The 19,466-nt window shown below is 39.7% G+C and overlaps 1 protein-coding gene across 1 annotated transcript in view; it reads right to left on the bottom strand.

Annotated features, from left to right (window-relative positions):
* Positions 1-19,466, bottom strand: part of glra1 (glycine receptor, alpha 1) — a 279,246-nt gene that overhangs the window by 105,946 nt on the left and 153,834 nt on the right. The window contains 1 exon segment of the mRNA XM_020920567.2: positions 3,929-3,996. Coding sequence (XP_020776226.2) covers positions 3,929-3,996 — 68 coding nt within the window.

Here is a 19,466-nt window from a genome sequence, read left to right as displayed (position 1 = left end):
TCAGTCCTTGATGTAGATTTTTCTCCTTTTTTATGTGTTATGAGCTATGTTTGTTTTTCTTTGTAGTCATCTTTCTACAACGAAAAACAACATCTTTCTTTGTAGTTGTGTCTAAGTGTGTGGTTCTGGATGGTTAGGTAAGCTCTTCATTTACTTGAGCTGAGTGAAATTTATAAACTACACTAATGAATCTAATGAATCCAAAGAGAACACAAGCAAATATTTTGAAATCCAACACTATAAAGATCACAACATATCCTCTATTTTTTATTATTAAACCTTGATTTCTTTTGTTTTTATACAATATTTGAGAGTACCTGCCCATCTCTAAAGAACAAAAAAACAAAAGCAAGTCATTTTTCACCAGTGAGTGTTAAACAGGCTTTCACTGCTCTGTGCCTCAGACTCTGTGGTGTAGAGCAGAGCAGCAGACGTGGTTCATTTTGTCTTCTCTCTCTCCCTCCCTCTTTCTGTCCCTCTCTCTTTGTTCACGTTAGCTCTGTGTAATTGTTCGTACTGAAAAATAACGGGTTTCATTTCAGTTTCATTTTGGTTTTGTCTCTGACTCTGAGTGTTGAGACGTGTCCACGCCTCAGAGGAGCTGCTGCCTTTTTCTGCACGCGTCTGAAAAGCACATTTGAATAATAATCATCATCATAATAATAGAATATGAAGCTAAAATTCAACACAGACAGTCTACTGAGGTAAATACCAGGCTTCATCTACAGACGGAGAGCAACTGTTGTCAGGATACTAACATTTCAAACTCCATTTTGATATTAAACTATAGACTCGATACTCTACTGATTCCAATGCCACGATAATTATAAAAAACACTCTTTCTCTAGACAATAGAATGTGATTTTCAACATTAAATCGTAGTACTTTCTTTTCTATTCCCTTGTGGTCTTACATCGGTGTAATCCCTCAGTGGTCCAGGTATATTAAAGGTCCACAACACTGACTCTTTGACTCAGTTTAAGTCCTATTATAATCAGTGTTGGGGAGTAACAGATTACATGTACCTTATGTAATCAGAGTACAAATTATGAGTAACTGTATTTGGTTACAGTTACTGTTTCAATGTGGTAATTGGATTACAGTTGAAATAAATGGATTACACAGAGGTACTTTCCTGTTTTCTCATTTTGGGCTATTCCCAAACTCAGAAACTAAACCAGGTCTAAACTACACCTAAACCAGGTCTAAACCTGGTCTAAACCAGGTCTAAAACCAGGTCTAAACTAGGTCTAAACCAGGACTAAAACCAGGACTAAAACCAGGACTAAAACCAGGTCTAAACCAGGTCTAAACTAGGTCTAAACCAGGACTAAACCAGGACTAAAACCAGGACTAAAACCAGGACTAAAACCAGGTCTAAACCAGGTCTAACCCAGGACTAAACCAGGACTAAACTAAGACTAAACCAGGTCTAAACCAGGACTAAACTAAGACTAAACCAGGTGTAAACCCAGGTCCAAACCAGGTCTAAAACCAGGACTAAATCAGGTCTAAACCAGGACTAAACCAAGACTAAACCAGGTCTAAACCAGGACTAAACTAAGACTAAACCAGGTCTAAACTAGGTCTAAACCAGGTCTAAAACCAGGACTAAATCAGGTCTAAACCAGGACTAAACTGAGACTAAACCAGGTCTAAACCAGGACTAAAACAGGATTTAACAGGACTAAACCATGTCTCCTCTTCTATCAATAATATTTTTTAATTTGATTAAGTAAAGACTGAGCTTTTTATTTTCTTTTATCAGACAAAACATCTTACGTGAAGATTTCCTCGTCTTTGTTTCTCTACAGCAAATCAAGTAATCCAAAGTATTCAGATTACGTTACTCACTTTAAGTAATTTCATGGATTACGTTACAAACTACATTTTGGTGTATGTAAACTGTAATCTGTAGGGGAATACATTTTAAAAGTCACCTTTCCCAACACTGGTTATAATGTTGTTTCCTCCTCAAAAACAGACCTGGAGTTGTGTTTTGTTTGAGTAACACTTTATTATTAGTCTGTTTACATCTCGTGGTGGACGCCTCTGCTGCCACTCCATAATGTCAGTATAATTTAATTTCATTTACATTAAGTTTATCAAATTACACATAATTTAATTTATTTATTTAGACTTATATTCTAATTTGAGTGCACACGTTTTAGTTAATATAAATCTGATTTACTTACACTTGTTTTTTTGTTTTTTTGAGCACCAGACAGAGGACCCTGGGAGAGACCATTAGGACTCAGCAAAGGGGGGGAGCAGTATTGAATTTGTTTGTTTAGTTTGTGTTAAGGTCACTTTGTTATCACTTATTATTTTCTGTATTATAATTATTTGCCTTTCTGTATTATAATTAATTTTCAATTATTTGAAAAAAGTTTAAAAGTGGAGCACTTCCTGTATTACTACATGACATCACAAGGTGGAACAGAGCATTTTGAGCTTTGGAGATGTAAACAGACTAATAATAAAATGTTACTCAGTTTAAGTTTTCAGTTTTCAGTTTAAGAGAAGAACTCTCCTAAATCTGCAGGGTTTAAGTGTTAAACATGTGTGAATGAAACAAAACTCAACTCCACGTGTGTTTGTGATGTGGAAAGAAAAATCTGAAAATCATGAGACTTTATGGGTCTTTAAACATAAATCAGGTCAACAAAATCTGCAATCTGACAGTTAAAAGCAGATTCCACCATTCACTTGTATCTCACAACGTACAGAGACAAACCTGTGAAACTGTGTCAGATACAGGCCTCCTCTTGTACACGCTCTATCTCTGTATTTTCTGTACATTTACAATTTCTAAGTTTATCCTCTCCTCAGATGCACTCTACCCCAGAAGAGGAGCTTTAGAACTCCCGAACACAGACTACTGTGATGTTATGAACTGACTTTTTAGAGCTATAATGTTGTTACCTCATCAAAACATTCCTTAAGAGGTTTTAAAGGTCATCCATGCATGTTTGAGTGATCTAGCGATCTCTCCTGGGCCCTATTCAAACCCTCCTTACAGTTAGCTGTAAGATTCTGTACAAGGTTCCGCCCACAAGCCTACGTCATCCATGCTTCCACGCCATAATTCTCCATAAATGTACGAAAACATGACATAAAACTGTTCACTACAACTTCACAAACCTGGTGCGATCTGCAGTAGTTTCATTAGTGGAATGCACTCTGAAGGAGTGAATACAATTTTCTAAACATTTTGGACACTGTACCTCTGATATTTTCCATGTTCATAGTTATTACGCCAAAGGAGGTAAGTGTGCCAGACTTTGTGCCTTTAATGAGTTTATAGTGAAGGTCAGTGGTGGATTCTCCAGCTCCATGAAAATCCTTATGCCGTCCATTAAACCTCAAGGTCCTGTTCAAACAGACTCTTGTAGGCTCAGAACATTAAGTCTCAAGGAGCTCGTCCACAATAATACTGCAGCTTTATCCCCTTCACTGTGTCCCACACACAGTCCACACACATTATAACAACACAGACAGACTCTGTCAGTCCTGCTTTTAGCTCTGGCTGCAGAGTTTGCATGTGCCGAGACCCCCCAGACATCCTCAGTCACCGTGCTTCATAGCAGACCAGACCCCAGCTGACCACAGCAATATCAATATATGGTCTATGATCACACTTCAGGTCTGATCTGTGGAGGGCGAGCCCCTCACACTAAAAATGCTTACATATGTTTACACAAAATGATTTGATTTTGTCTTGTAAAGTGTCATGTAAAAAAGGCCCTCTACCAAGAGCCTGCATTTGAACATGACCCTTGGGTGTATACGCTCCATATAGAGCCACTGTATAGAGCGTATATGGACTGGCAATGATTAAAATAAAAAGTGGTCTGCAACAGGACCATACTGTTGTGATGTCATCAGAAATCACCCTGAGGATAAAGTGCAGATAAAAAGGACTCACCATGGTGGTTTCTGCGATGGAGCCGAAACTGTTGATGAAGATGTTGCAGGTCACATTTACAGGGGGCCCTAAGGACCAGAGACAGAGACACAAGAAACACTCAAGTCAGACATTTTAAAGCAATTTACAAAAACACAGGAGCACTGTCAGGGTTTGGGAAAGAGTTCAGATGCTACTTGAATAAAAACAAAAATATTTAATTATGTCATTTAGCATTGATTCCAGCTGGCACCTAAACACCTCTGTTGTTATGATCAGAGTGGTTCAGTTTATAACAGAAAAATGTATTTATGATTAAAGACAATAAACACTGTATCAGGAGCTGGTATCATAAGATTGATATCACACCGATCTTGCTTCTTCAGTCCTGGTACAATACTTTATCTTTCCGTAACACAACATCACCTGATACCAGAGCAGAGACTGAAAATATGACTTATTCAGAGGTTGATGGAGTAGGAAAATGTACGCAAGTAAGAGTAACAAGTGGAAGTACAAAGTAATGGTCCAAAAAGCCACTCAGCCAAACAGGGACACACAAAGTCTGTCTGCTTAGGAAGAAAAAAAGCAGGAAAAAAATATATCACAGGGGATTGAAAAACGCGGAGGAGATCTGTAGAATCAATGAGTGAAGAACAAAAGTGAATCTGAGAGGAGAGAAACGTGATTTTGTTCAATGAGCTCCTTTGTTTCACACGAGTCACTGAAATAGACAAATCTGATTGGACGATCATGTTTGAATCTGGTTTGAGACACAACAGGGGGTGTGGTCACCAGACTGAAATCAAGGACAAAACATTAAATAATAATGCACAAAATCTGGTATTTTCAAAGGACACATCTGAATCATATCTGAACAGACTGTCAGCTGAACCCATTAGCTCCAATTCCAAAGATGTTTCAAGCTGATATTGAGGTTGGCATATGAAAACATAATCAATAGACAATCAGTCAACAGAAATGTAAATATTTAGGAGATTTTCCATATTGGACCAATTGTGTTAATTCAAAAATCCCTTCAATAACATGATTCTAATATGACTACTATAGTACAATCTAATGTCCAGTGCACATCTCTTTCCTGTCATTACTTTTATTTCTTCTGCCACCCTTGTTAGAACAGCCCCCTCCCTCTGTACATGCCCGACTGCTCCTGCCGACTATGCCCCTGTCTACTTGCCCCTGTCTGTCTGCGCCTGCCTCCCCCTCCCCCCTCTCCCCGTGTGACTCCCAGCTCTTCTCTATGACAGCTGTGTAATTGGCCATCACTGGATTCCAGAGCCTTGGTCCAGTCTCTGCTTCCCCAGGACATTTGAATTACTGACTTGAGCTCAGGACAGTGAATGCATTCTATCTCTCTCTTTCTCTCTCTCTGTGTATGTGTGTGTGTGTGTGTGTGTGTGTGTGTGGACAGTATCCTCACAACAAAACATGCAATTTATTTCAGCGATTCAGGAGGAAATAATATGATTTTGAAATAAGAAAATGAACCGTATTTAGGGTATAATATATAATGAAATACTATGAAAAGAAACAAGGACTAAACCAGGTCTAAACCAGGTCTAAACCAGGACTAAACCAGGACTAAATCAGGTCCAAACCAAGACTAAACCAGGACTGAATTGGGTGCAAACCAAGTCTAAACTACCTCTAAGCCACATCTAAACCAGGACTGATTCAGGACTATGTTTTTTCTACCCTCGGGGCATCTGAATTAGAAACTGACTGGGCTTGGGTCAGTGAATGCATCGCTCTGTGTGTGTGCGTATCTGTGTGTGTGTCCATGTGTGTGCGTGTGTGCGTATCTGTCTGTGTGCGCGTGTGTGTGCCCGTGAGTGTGCGTGTGTGTGCATGTGTGTGTGCATATCTGTGTGTGTGTCCGTGTGTGTGCGTATGTGTGTGCGTATCTGTGTGTGTGTGTGTGTGTGTGTGTGTGTGTATCTGTGTGCTTGGATGGGCCATGACCTCACAACAAAACACGCAATTTATATTCAGCATTTCAGGAAAAAATAACAGGGTTTTGAAATAAGAAAATGAGCCGTATATTATATAATGTAAAACAGTTATACAATTATATATATATATATATATATATATTATATATATATATATATATATATATATATATATATATATATATATATATATATATATATATATATAAACCAAGCTGCTGCTGCTGCTGCTGCTACTACTACTACTACTACTACTACTACTACTACTAACCTTGTACAATGAAAAATAGTACTGCAATTCTGAAAGGAATGATCTAAACCAGGACTACTCAATAAATACAATAAATACTAAATACTACTACTAATACTACTGCAATAAAAATAGTCCTGGAACTCTTAAAGAATGTGTGGGAATTCATTTCTGTATTTTTAGTGTTTCATTCATGTTAATTCATCATGCAATGTGGAAGGGGTTTAATGTTCTTGTACATGTGTCATAAAGAGAAGTCAGTGTCTGAACTTTAAAATGTCAATGAGTTTGGGACATGTTATGATGGACTTTGTGATGTATATGAGACATAAAGGGGGAGTGTCTGAACTCTTTAACATATGACTATCTGTGGTTACACTGTCTAGGTCAACATTTCTGTGAATTTCCTGTAAATACCAGTTACAGTTTGTCAATATTGTGACGAGATGGTCAGTATAAAGCTGTCAGCTCTTCTTGTACTAGGAGAGGTGACGTGGAGAGATGCTGTGTGAATCAACTTGAATCAAGAGATCTGTACCTGTGTGAGCCGAATAAAGAGACATGTTTATGAACACCTTTAATCCTTCTGGACTCTCTTTTAAGGCTCTTTTCAGGCCCCTCCAGAAGAAGCTGACAAATGACTGGACTAGATCAGGATTAAACCAGGAATGCATCAGTAAATACTTATAGCAGTAGTAGTAGCAGTAGTGGAAACAGTGATCGCAGTAGTTGTAGTATCAGGATAGGACTACTATTACTACTACTACTACTACAATCGTCAATATTGTCAACCATGTGTTCCCATGTGCCTGTCTAAATCCCTGTGTAGTTCTTAGAGACACGGTGGTTGTAGTCATCTTAAACACAAATTCAAAGAACCTGCAGCCCACATAAGTCGCTCTTTTTCATGAGGACTTAGCTTCTGTTCTATTCGTCAGACTGACAGGAAGTCCCGCCCCCTGCCTGAGTTTGACTGACAGTCCTTTGAAGCAGGATTTGGGACTTAAACAAGGATCATGGAGAGTTTTCAGACTGTGAGCTATCTCTGTTTAAAATGAAGGAAGACACCCGCCCACAGTAAAACACGACAGAGGGATCAGACTGGAGAGGCATTCAACTGCTCACTGTCACTTATAATACTGTTTAGGGGACAAAATAACAAGTCAGTCAGCATCGCAGCAGGTTTGTCATTATTTATAGTATTCCATTTCATAACGTTCATATCCTCAAGTGTGTTTTGCCTTGTTCTTCTGCTGAATGAGTTTTAGTCTATAAAATTCTCATGCTGTAATACGGAATTGACATTGACAGACAACTCCAAATCCAAATCCAAACTCAGGCACCTCCTCGAGTCTGACAGAGCCATAACTGAAAACATCCTCGTAAATAATACTCTGGTACGGTCATTCGGACATAACCTGACTGACTGCAGATCTGTGTCACTCTGAACGGACTCACACATGATCAATCTGTGACTGCTCTCACTGAAAGAGAACGGAAAAAGATAGAACATTATGATACCTATTTGAATCTGATTGGCTGAAGCATCACAACTGCTGAGCAAGCCGAAAAATCTGACTTTTCATTTATTATTGACAATCCCAAGAAGGTCAGGCTTCATACACAACCAAACACCACCCATACCCAGTCATACTTAAATCAGAGCCATGAGGGAAGAATTAGTAATAATAATAACAGAAAAAGAACATTTAAAAAAGGCAAACCAGAAACTAAAAGGGTATAAGCAACTCAAAAAAAGGCTCAAGCCATATTAAAATAAGAGAAACAATAAATAAATAAAAATATTGATTTTATAACAATAATATTACTATACGTGTATCACGAATTTTGGACTTCAGGTCATTGTGCAATACATACTGGGAAGGATTTTCCAAAAAAGTGAGCATTAAATCGCCATGTTTGTTTTCCCAGTGGGATGTGTCTTTTGACAAAGCCGATCTTTTCTAGTCTTTTGAACCATATCGCTTTTGTTTCTGGTTCTGATATTGTCATATATTTAGTAATTGTGTGGTTGTTGGATGTCCTAACAGCGGAAAACGACTCGAGAAATGGGCTTCGTAAGTTTGAGATCTCCATAAATGCAAAAGGGAATCAGATGTGTGTGACTCAAACCTCTGTTCAAACTGTTTCCCTTCCTAACGAAATTGAAAAATAGTGAAAGGCGAAGGGGCAGGATTGATCCACAGGAAGGACGAAAAAGGAAACCTTTGACTGTCTAAATCATCCCAAGTTTGCAGTGAACATTTTGTATGTGGAGCACCATCAAAGTGGGATCCTGGTCCCTCGCTCAACCTCAGTTACAAATTTAAAAAGTCAACGCCGAAGTGAAAGGCACCAGTTGTTCACCAAGAAACACCTTCCACTGCAAAGCGTGATGAGGCTATAAAGCCACAAGAACAAGAAAGTCCTAACTCGGCCTGTTTGTCTTCTGTACCTCTCGCTTAACAAACGGGATCCCGCTTTGTTGTCGCTCCACATACAAAATGTTCACTGCAAACTCAGGATGATTTAGGCAGTCAAAGGTTTCCTTTTTGGTCCTTCCCTTGGATCAGTACTGCCCATTGCTTTTTGCCTTTCACTATTTTTCAATTCCGTTGGGAAGGGAAACAGTTTGAACAGAGGTTTCCAGACACACACATCTGACTCCCTTTTGCATTTATGGAGTTTACAATCTTCCAAAGCCCATTTCTCGAGCTGTTTTCCGCTGTTAGGATCCAACAACCACACAATTACGATGTCCAAATCCCAAAACAAAAATATGACAATATCAGAACCAGAAACAAAAGCGATACGGTTGAAAAGACTAGAAAAGATGGGCTTTGTTAACAGACGCATCCCACTGGGAAAACAAACATGGCGGTTTGATGCTCACTTTTTCGGAAAATCCTTCCCAGTATGCATTGCACAATGACCGGAAGTCCGAGATTTGTGATGCATCTATTATATCCCTAATACCAGTGAGCAAATACTCGAATATTCAACTCCTGAATACCCAAACCCTCGCAGCTTTGCAACCTTGGTCTGGTGGGCGGGTCTGTTGTATCCACTGTCCAGTGGCTGTGGATCCACATGGCTGCCTGTCTACGCTGGGTTAACTCCACACCCCTCCCCTACCCGGTTGCTTGTCCTGTAAAATGTTTATTCTGTGTTTTGGCTCTACTAATGTCACAGAGGTGTAGTTTTTTTTGTAATTCATACCATACTATGCCCAGACAGGAGCATGGTCTGGGGTGGTTCTCTTATTTTTTTTTCTCCTCCCCATATCCTCATGTTATGCTGCAGTGTTTTATTCTATCTGCTACCTGTCTCCCGGTCCGGTCCGTGTCATGTCATGTTGTATTGTATTGTGTGGATGACAGGTCCAATTTCGATTCCTTTGTATGTGCATGTACATGTGAAGAAATTGACAGTAAAGGCCTTTATTCAAATATTCCATTTCCTATTGTGTTCAAATAATGTGTTATTCTCCATGGCAAGTATTTTTTTCTACATTCTACTGATTGTGAGTAGTATTTGAAACATAAGTTTGATAAGATTGAAGCCTTAAAAATATAAATCTTTCGTAACAAAATATGTATTCATGTGTGCATATGTATTCAAATTTGAAAGAAATTCCCACTGACTGTACCCAAGACTGAATAGAAACCCAAAACTTGGCAACATAAGGACAAAAATAAAACAGGTGAAACAGGTCTTCCTCTTCATCCTCACACAACCTGCAGCAGGGGTTGTTTCCTACCTGCCTTTTAAATAATTATACCTTTTTTTGTTGAAGTAATTTATATATAAAAAAAGTTTCAGTTAAAACATTCTTGAGTAAGAGCAAATCTTCCCCAAACAAGCAGGTTCTGTGAGGAAAAAGTGAAGCACCAGTTGTGTTTAGTAGGGATGGGCATTCGATTAAATTTTCTTAATCGATCGTCGGGAGAATGAACGATCGATTATCGATTAATCATTAAGGTTTTTAATATTAAAATTTATCATCATTATTATTACTATCTGCACTACTAATCTGCATAAATAAATTGAAACTTACGACATATAAACCGTAACCACTCTAGAGCCACATCAGCCCGTTTGACATTATAATGTGTTTAATGCAGACTTGCACAAGTCTCACAGAAACAAAACTTAAAACCACATGACTAATTTGCATAAATTAAGTGAAGAAAAAAAAACAGCTCTTGTGCGCTGATGCGACACGACTCAGTGGAATACAGGTTAGTGTGACCATATTTGCGTTTGTCAAAACTAGGACACTGTACAGGGGGAGGGAGGTGGGGACTCGTCATCGACATTGCGCGACTCTCACCTGGACAAAACTTTTTCCCACTGGACACCGAAACATATGTGCTGCTTTGTTCACTGTGCACATGGACTCACACTTGTCCCAAACGCAACGAAAAGCGTGGAATTTCTTGTACAAGTCATCGTTAAATATGCATTTGCGCTTCAGCACGTTGCAGACTGACCGACTGTTTGTGTCTCGCTCCTTCTGAGTGCAGAGAGACACATGTACAGACCTGTTTGGTCACACTACACACAGCAACCTACATTCGGTTTGTCGATTAAAATGAACTTAATCGATGAAATTCTTAATGATCAATTATCGATTAATCGACTAATCATGCCATCACTAATATTAAGCGTCCATTTGTAAATTATTTTGTTTGTGTTTACACCAGTGAGTCATTTATGATTTCTTATTTGTGGGAGACAAACCAAAAGCTAATTCTTCTTTTCTCTTTTCAGTTTCATTTTGCAGCTTTTAGGAATGTCTGAAAGTAACTGATTAAAACTTAAATGGTCTAAAGATATGTAGCTGTATTTTCTAACAAAATTTTGATGAAAGAGAAGATTCCCAGAAAAATTGGAGTTTAGTTAAATCCAGTTGATAGAAAAGTACAGACCTCTTCCCTGTCCACAAATGCACAAAGAGCTTCCTTCTGCCTGTTCTTAAAAAGCATCTCTGCTAAAATAAGCTCAAGTACGTGTCTGCGCCGCCATGTTTGTTTTGGTCCTTTGCCTTTGGCTTCTGCACAAACCTCAGTGCTGCTCTGTCCACAGTGGGCGGACCAACTGAAAAATATTGTGAGAATCTATCTTTGGACACCTATTCACAAAACAAACTCCAGCGTATTGTAAATAAATAGGGACATAACAATAACTGAAATATCGTGATATCGTATCGGCAGAGTTCTCACAATAATGTCGTAGACCATCACAATATATCGAATTACAAGTCTCTTTGCTTAAATGAAGAGTTATGGTGCAGCAAGAGCTCAAAAAAAAAACAAACAAACAAACAAAAAAAACAGACGGAACTACATAGACCATGATCCTTTGCTCCATTTCAGTGCAGACTACAAGAAGAACAATAAAGAACAAAAGAATAACAGTTCTAAGCACTTTTAAGTCTTAGTTCTTTGGATTAAGTCTTGTCAAGGCATTTTAAGAGGAAAAAGCAGCAGCTTCCACAAAATATCGCAATAAATATCGTACCGTGAGATGTATATCGTGAAAATATCGTACCGAGAGATTTGGATATCATTACATCCCTAATCGTGAGCCCCCCCATCATATCGTGAGCTTTTCCACGATATCACAATAATTATCGTACCATGAGGTTCATACCGTGACGATATTGCATATCTTGGATATCATTACACCCCTAGAAATAAATCACTAGCCAGGCTGTAGTAGGGTGAACAAATGTCCCTATTTACCCCGGACAGTCCCACTTTTAAGCCCTGTGTCCTGTGTCCCAGCAGATTTATACAAAACCACTGATTTGTCCCAGTTTTATACATGAAATGTTGCAGATGTCCCTTTTTTGACCAATCTGATCCATGCCAACAGTAAAGAGAGGCATACATTGACATCTGTTTCAGTAAAATAGAGAAAAGCTGCTTAAAAACGACCAAAACACAAAGAAAATGTGACTACACTGACTTACATGTTAGTCATGAGTGGTCTCTGCAGAACAATTTTCCTTAATTATGCACTCGTTTCACAATTTTATTAAATTTTAATTTGTTTGGAGGATGAGCCCCTTGAGATGTCTCGCCATCTCATTTTCGAGGGGGTCCTCATATTATATTATGTATCATATTATTAAAGTATTTTCCGGGCTATTAGGCGCTCTGGATTATAAGGCGCACTGTCATTAAATGGTCTATTTTCAAACTCTTTTCACAAATTCACCGCATCGGACTTTAAACGAAACACAACAGTTGGATGGGTCAGTGGGACTTTGTTTGGCACGTTCGCAGTGACTCAGTTGTTGTGAGTGGCACATTGCACTCGCTTTTTCGGTTCGTTCCTCTGTTCCGTTCCTCGTCGGCGTGGAGTGATGAGTGTGTCTGTGGGTGTTTTTCGCTGCGCGGTCGCTGTCTGCTCCGTGTGTGTTTGCGTGTGCTGCGAGTGGTGCGGCTTTATAGTTTACTGAAGTCGTGCTGGGACACCCGAGTGGATTTGTGTATAGGGCGCTCTGGATTGTGGGGCATGCGGTCGTTTTTTGATGGGGTTGGAGGATTAAGAGCGCGTCTAATAGCCTGGAAAATACAGTACCAACCACCAAAAAACCGAGAATGCCCCAGTATTTTATTTTGAAATTCTGGTCACCCTAAGCTGTAAACATACTATACCATAAACACATCACCCAGAGAGCATGAAGGACATGAGCGGACCATGTTTTTTTCTCCTCTGATTGGCTGTTCCACCTGTCAGTCACTCTAAACTCACAAGAGACAAGACCCAGTCCCAGTTTATGCGTCTTTGCAATAGTAAAAGTTACGGAAGCCGAGAGGGGTCACAACAAACGCAAACGCCGCAACAAATACAAATGCGACAACACAACAAAAAGCCACAACACACCAAAAAAAGCCACAACGGAAATGACTGCAGGAATCTATTTTAATGAAAACGCCGCAACAGATACAAACGCCACAACACAAACACAAATGTCGCAACACATAAAAAAACCACAACACATTAAAAAACCACAACACATTAAAAAGCCACAACGGAAGTGACCGCGGGACTCTATTTTCCGACGGACCGATCAAGCGGCAAGTGAAGAAGAAGAACTACAACGTGAAAAGTAAAGGAACGGAGAAGTTGGAAACGTAAGTAAAAGTAATTTATTCATTATTCGTTTCACGTTGTAGTCCTTCTTCTTCACTTGTCGGAAAATAGAGTCCTGCGGTCACTTCTGTTGTGGCTCATAATGTGTTGTGGCATTTGCGTTTGTGTTGTGGCATTTGTATATGTTACGGCATTTGCATTAAAATAGAGTCCCGCGGTCATTTCTGTTGTGGCTTTTTTTGGTGTTTTGTGGCTTTTTGTTGTGTTGTCGCATTTGTATTTGTTGCGGCGTTTGCATTTGTTGTGACCCCTCTCGGCTTCCGTAAAAAGTGCATGCCATAATCTTGTTTTCCAGGCCAGTATTTTCCTATCGGCGTGAAACCTCCACGACAAATAATTTACAGGTGAGAGAAGCGTTTCAAAATAAAACAACATGGCATTGTCCTTCAGGCTCTCAGCTCAAATCTAAAATCTCCTCACATTTCACCAGACCACCGCTCCGTCTCAGTTTGAACACGGCGCGTTCAAGGTTGCCCGTACAGCCAAGCGCCAAGGTGAACGAGCGTGGCGGTGGTGGTGCGTTCGGTGTCCATCGATCGTGCGTATTAGCAGCTTGTACGCGCACAAACGCGATTACTGCAAGAGGCTGGAGCGGAGCCAGAGCGGAGGTTCATTCAGATATTACATTTAGACTGTCCTCAGAGCAGCGTGGGGTGATGAGGCGTTCAAAGACACAGCGAAAAAAACCCAGAAGCAAAGTGAATTACAGGAGGTACTGCAGAGATGTGTTGATTTATAGTCACAGGGCTGCAACTGGGGATGATTTTAGTGCAGTTTAGTAGTTTTTAATGACATTTTTAACCAAATAAAGATGGAAATATGGTGTGCAGATAGAGAATACTGTATGTAAGAATAAAGTGTATCAGAGTGGAGGTCTGAGCGGGACTGAATTTTCAGCCCCGCAAAGAATCGTAATTTTCAGTCTCGCTCCCGCCCACTTCTGCGATATTTTGTCCCGATCCTGCACCCAAGTCCCGCAAGATGGTAGACGTTTGCGAACTAGACTAGGACTAAACAAGAACTAGACCAGGACTAAACCAGAACAAGACCTGAACAAGACTTAAACTTGACCAGGATTAAACCAGAACTAGACTGGAACTAAACCAGAACTAGACCTGAACTATATTTGAACTAGACCAGGAATAAACCAGGACTAGACCAGGACTAAACAAGAACTAGACCTGAACTAGACCTAGACCAGTACTAAACAAGAACTAGACCAGGACTAAACAAGAACTAGACCTGAACTAGACTTGAACTAGACCTAAACTAAACCAGAACTAGACCAGGACTAAACCAGAACTAGACCTGAACTAGACTTGAACTAGACCTAAACTAAACCAGAACTAGACCAGGACTAAACCAGGACTAGACCAGGACTAAACCAGAACTAGATCAGGACTAAACCAGAACTAGACCTGAACTAGACTTGAACTAGACCTGGACTAAACCAGAACTAGACCTGAACTAGACTTGAACTAGACCTAAACTAAACCAGAACTAGACCAGGACTAAACCAGAACTAGACCTGAACTAGACTTGAACTAGACCTGGACTAAACCAGAACTAGACCAGGACTAAACCAGGACTAGACCAGGACTAAACCAGAACTACATCAGGACTAAACAAGAATTAGGTGTGAATTAGACTTGAACTAGACCTGGACTAAAACAGAACTAGACCAGGACTAAACCAGAACTAGGCGTGAATTAGACTTGAACTAGACCCGAACTAAACCGGAACTAGCCCAGGACTAAACCAGGACTAGACCAGGATTAGAACACGTTTTTAACTTCTACCTAATGATGTCACAAGGGGGAACAGAGAGTTTATAGAGGCAGACGCCAAACTGCAGTCACACTAAACTCAAACAGTTTAATTACAGACATGCCGGTGCGGTTCTACATTCTTCCGATCCAAAAGCAGCAGAGAGACAACATCACAACACAATAAAAACTTCAACGAAATCACTGAACTTCTCCTGAATCCCGAGCATTTCTATATTTTCCTCAGAGGAGCCATTCAAAGTTTGTTAATGCGTCCGTCTTTAATAGAACAGGTAATGACTGCGCTCCTGCGTCGATAATAAAACTGAGTGCAAACCCAATCCCACTGTTTCCTCATTATGAAGACGCTTATTACTTTAGAGTTAATCTGCAGAGCCAGCTCCCAGAATGCAACTCTGCAACAAAAAGTGCAGACGTCGGGTTAGCGTTAGCGTCGAGTGAAAGAATAAGACCAGCGCTGTGCTAATTATTAGATTTTGTTCAACACTTTTATTACGGCTGTGGAGTGTTTAACTCATAAATGTGGGGGAAAAAAAGTGTTGGTAACTAGAAGATGAGCTCTGGAGTGAATCTCACCAGAGTTAAATGCATATATTGATAAAATAAATAAAATGAAAAATAAATAAATAAATAAAATAATAATAATAATAAATAAAATAAAATAATACATAAAATAAAAATAAAATAAATAAATAAAAATAAAATAATAATAAATTAAATTTTAAATTAAATACTATTGGCAAAACACTTTCACTCATAAACCCATAAAAGTCTGGTTGTAAACAGGAATGGCATCTGGTGTTTAAAAAAACAAAAATCAAACAAACAGCTAACCCTAACCCAGAACAAACAGAACAAAATATGTGCTTGAAATGCTGGAGCACCAAAAAGAAGTATAAATAAGGTTAAAACAATAGCTACAAGGTTCAAATCAAAGTTTACGATGAGTTCAAATGTTAGAGGTAAAACTATGATGGTACTAAATCTGAACTTGGCCAGAACTAGACCAGGACTAAACCTCAAGGGCGTAGGATTGCATAGGGACGTTGGGGAAATGTCCCTACCATGATTTGCCATTTTATTTTAATAAATAAAAATGTAGATTTATTCCGATATTTTTCCAAACCCAATAGTATCAATTGACCACGTTTTAGCTCATTTTGTTTACGAGACGTTCTGAGATGTGTTCAGTGATATAACGACAGGGTTACTCCTGCCGCTATTTCATTGGCTGCAACAGAGTGATGTCATTAGTGGAGCCAGGAGCCTAAACTCGGGAAGTGGCAGGACAGGGCCGCACCTGAAGATGTCGGCTTGAGCAGGTGTGAGTGAAGACGCTGCACCGGATTTTAAAAAAAACTTTTCAAAAGTCACTTACTTGGCTTCATCTTCAGTTAAACTTGCCTTATAATGAGTTGCTGCAGAAAAAGAGCAACTATTATCACAAGTGCACCTCCCAAACGGAGCCCTACTCGTGCGCTGTGAACAGCCGGACTCTACTGACAATATTCCATGGAAAAATGTTTGGACATGACCTCATAAATATCTCATCACCAACAAGCAAAGGGAAATCTGCTACAAACTTCTACATCGCTGTTGTGAAATGAAAAATTAAACCACCTCTCATTTATTTTGGACCTGCCCAGACTCTGTTTTTTTTTTTTTTTTTTTGTTTGTTTGGTTTTTTTGGATGGGGGGTTAGCTGATAAGGTCCCAAAGCTGAAACCAAACCCTTAACCAGGACTAGGACACATAGAATACACCTAATCACATCACAAGGTAAAACAAAGTGTTTAGAGAGGCAAGTATCAATTGCAATTTTGATTCCTAAATTATAAACAAAATTATTCATGAAGTAGAAGTTCTTGGTGCAGTCTTAACAAAGCTCGCTTCTAAACAAACACTAACAGATGACTGCAGAGCGCACTAGAAATATATACGTAGAAAGTACGGCAATTACCAACTCAGCTGACCACAATAGATGACCTGGATAAGAGAAAAACACGCTTTCTCGTGGACAGAATCATGATAAATATGTAACGCACATGTAGGTAGAGAGGAGCACATTAGAGCGGAGATAGCGCTATAAAAAGCACAAATATAAAGGTTAGATGTGACTGCAGTAGAATCAGCTGGACCCACTGAACACTGGGATTAGAGACACGTGGATAAACACACACGAGGAACACACACAATCAACAGTAGTGAAAAAAACACCACAACAACACAACTCAAAGAAAACAAATCATCAAAATCCCAGTTATTTACTCACATAGTGGCATTTCTTGTGATGCTAACTTTCACTGAAACTAGTTGAACATGTCAACAAAACTACTGTACACTTAAAAAGGGTTGTTAGATCTGAAGCGAACCAAGGTTTCCTCCATCAACCCAAAACATGCCCCGCAGGTCCAGTCCTCCTGATAAGATCCTGACCAAGACCAGCAACGAGATCTGGAGATGCGTCCCCAGGTGCGTTAGCCTCGTTCCTCGCAGCGTTAGGATTCGTTCGCTCGACGGTAGCCGGGTACTTTTTTATTTAACCAATCGCTGCTATTTGGTCGTGACGTATGTAATGTGCCAAATCCCGTAGGACGATGGGGAATTACGTTTTTCCCTTGTTAAAATTCACCAAACATTCTCTTTGTTCTGTCTTTAAATCCTCGATCTCAGGAATAGTTGACAACACAATATGTCCTCTCCTCCTCCTCTACATTCATCTCGACCGCTTTGTTTACTGTTGTGCTGTACCACAAAAGGGACCCAGACAGGCGCTTGAGTTTGACGTCAATGGCTTCACAGATCTTCGCTGATTGGCCGGTGTGTGGTCTACAACTTCCTTGCAAAACGTCTAGTGTATTCTGATTCCTGACCTAGTCGCTGGAGAGAAATTAAATTGAGCGGAGGCACTAGGTGGCGCCAGACTGGCTACAGGTGTGTGACTGAGACTGAACAATGGGTCAAAGGCAGAGGACACATTTCTCTACGGAGACAATAAAGTGCACTTTCTTTCAAACAGGACAAACAGGGTTGGGTTTGTTATTGCAGAGAAAGGAACAACCAGTCTCATATACTACTGTGAGACACCAGGGGGCGCTGTGCATGCACACACCTGACCTCACAAACAGTATCTCACATTAACAGACTAGTATTTATAGGACCTTACAGTAACTTTGCAACAGTAAATCTGCTGAAAATATTTCATGCTTTATTCGAGTGCGTTCTATAGCAACATTACAGTTTATTATGCTTGCAGTGTTCAAAAGCTGTAGGCCATTTTTTAGACTAAAAACTAAAAGAAATCTTAACTTCTACTAAAATATGACAAATATAATCATTTATTTACACGGTGTATTTTAGAGTGTTCTGGAGCAGGTGTGGGGCCATATGCACAAGACTAGACACAGAACACAGAACACAACAGGCGGTGATGTTGATAAAACACTGCACTTGTATCCGTTTATGCAGTTTGGCCCCAATGAACACACATGTAAAGGCAAGATTCATATTCATACATCTGTTTAAGTAGTTGCAGTAGAAGCAGTAGAAGCAGTAGTAGAAGTTGTGTTTAAGTTTAGTTTATGACTTTGGTAAAACTTGTCCCACACGATCATGTAGCAGCATTCATACAAAGTAGAAGTAGTAGTAGTAGTTGTAGTAGTAGTAGTTGTAGTAGTAGTAGTGGCACTATCATAAGATGCATTCCACTTAAATCCCTGTTGAATATTTGATGTAGTCTAAGCAGTGAGTTGAGCTCAGGACTTTCTGTGTGTACTGAGTCTGAACTGGACTGAATTATGGATCACTCCACTTTTTACGCCTGTTCAAACACATTATCTGCTCTGTGTACAGGTCCGTGGACTTTACAGAGCAGAAAATGGACTCTAGGAACTCTGCACTTTGCAAAGAAAACTACAAGTACCCCTTTTGCTACTATACTTCAAGATTATAAGCAGGGTGTTTGGGTTCAAGATGATCCAATCAGAAAGCAGAATGAGCCTCACGTGACTTTCTCAGTTGGGTTGCCAGTTTCAATCCTGAAATCCAGTGTGTTTAATCCTAAAATCTGTCTGTCCATATACTGAGGCTACGTTTATATGATGACAGTGTGAACAAAAGATGCAAACGTGGTGTCGCGTCTTGTGATGTATGTGACGTAAACATGTAAGCGACGTGAGCACATCTGACCGGAGTTTTGCGTCTTGGGCAGTGTAGACGGACACTCTAAGGCAGAGCGTTTTCAACTTTTCCCAGGATGGTTTCAGATTTTTGCATTTTTAAGCCCCAAAAACACCGTCACGGTCTAAACAAAAGGCACTTCTGATCAAATATTTTGTCATATTTACCCAGGCCCTGAGAATTAGAACACTTGCATGTAT

This window comes from Boleophthalmus pectinirostris, unplaced genomic scaffold (assembly GCF_026225935.1).
Source record: "Boleophthalmus pectinirostris isolate CB_2022bp ecotype Guang Dong unplaced genomic scaffold, ASM2622593v1 HiC_scaffold_23, whole genome shotgun sequence".
Lineage (NCBI taxonomy): Eukaryota > Metazoa > Chordata > Actinopteri > Gobiiformes > Gobiidae > Boleophthalmus > Boleophthalmus pectinirostris.
Note: the sequence above shows the minus strand (reverse complement) of the source record. Positions and strands in the feature narration are given on the sequence as shown.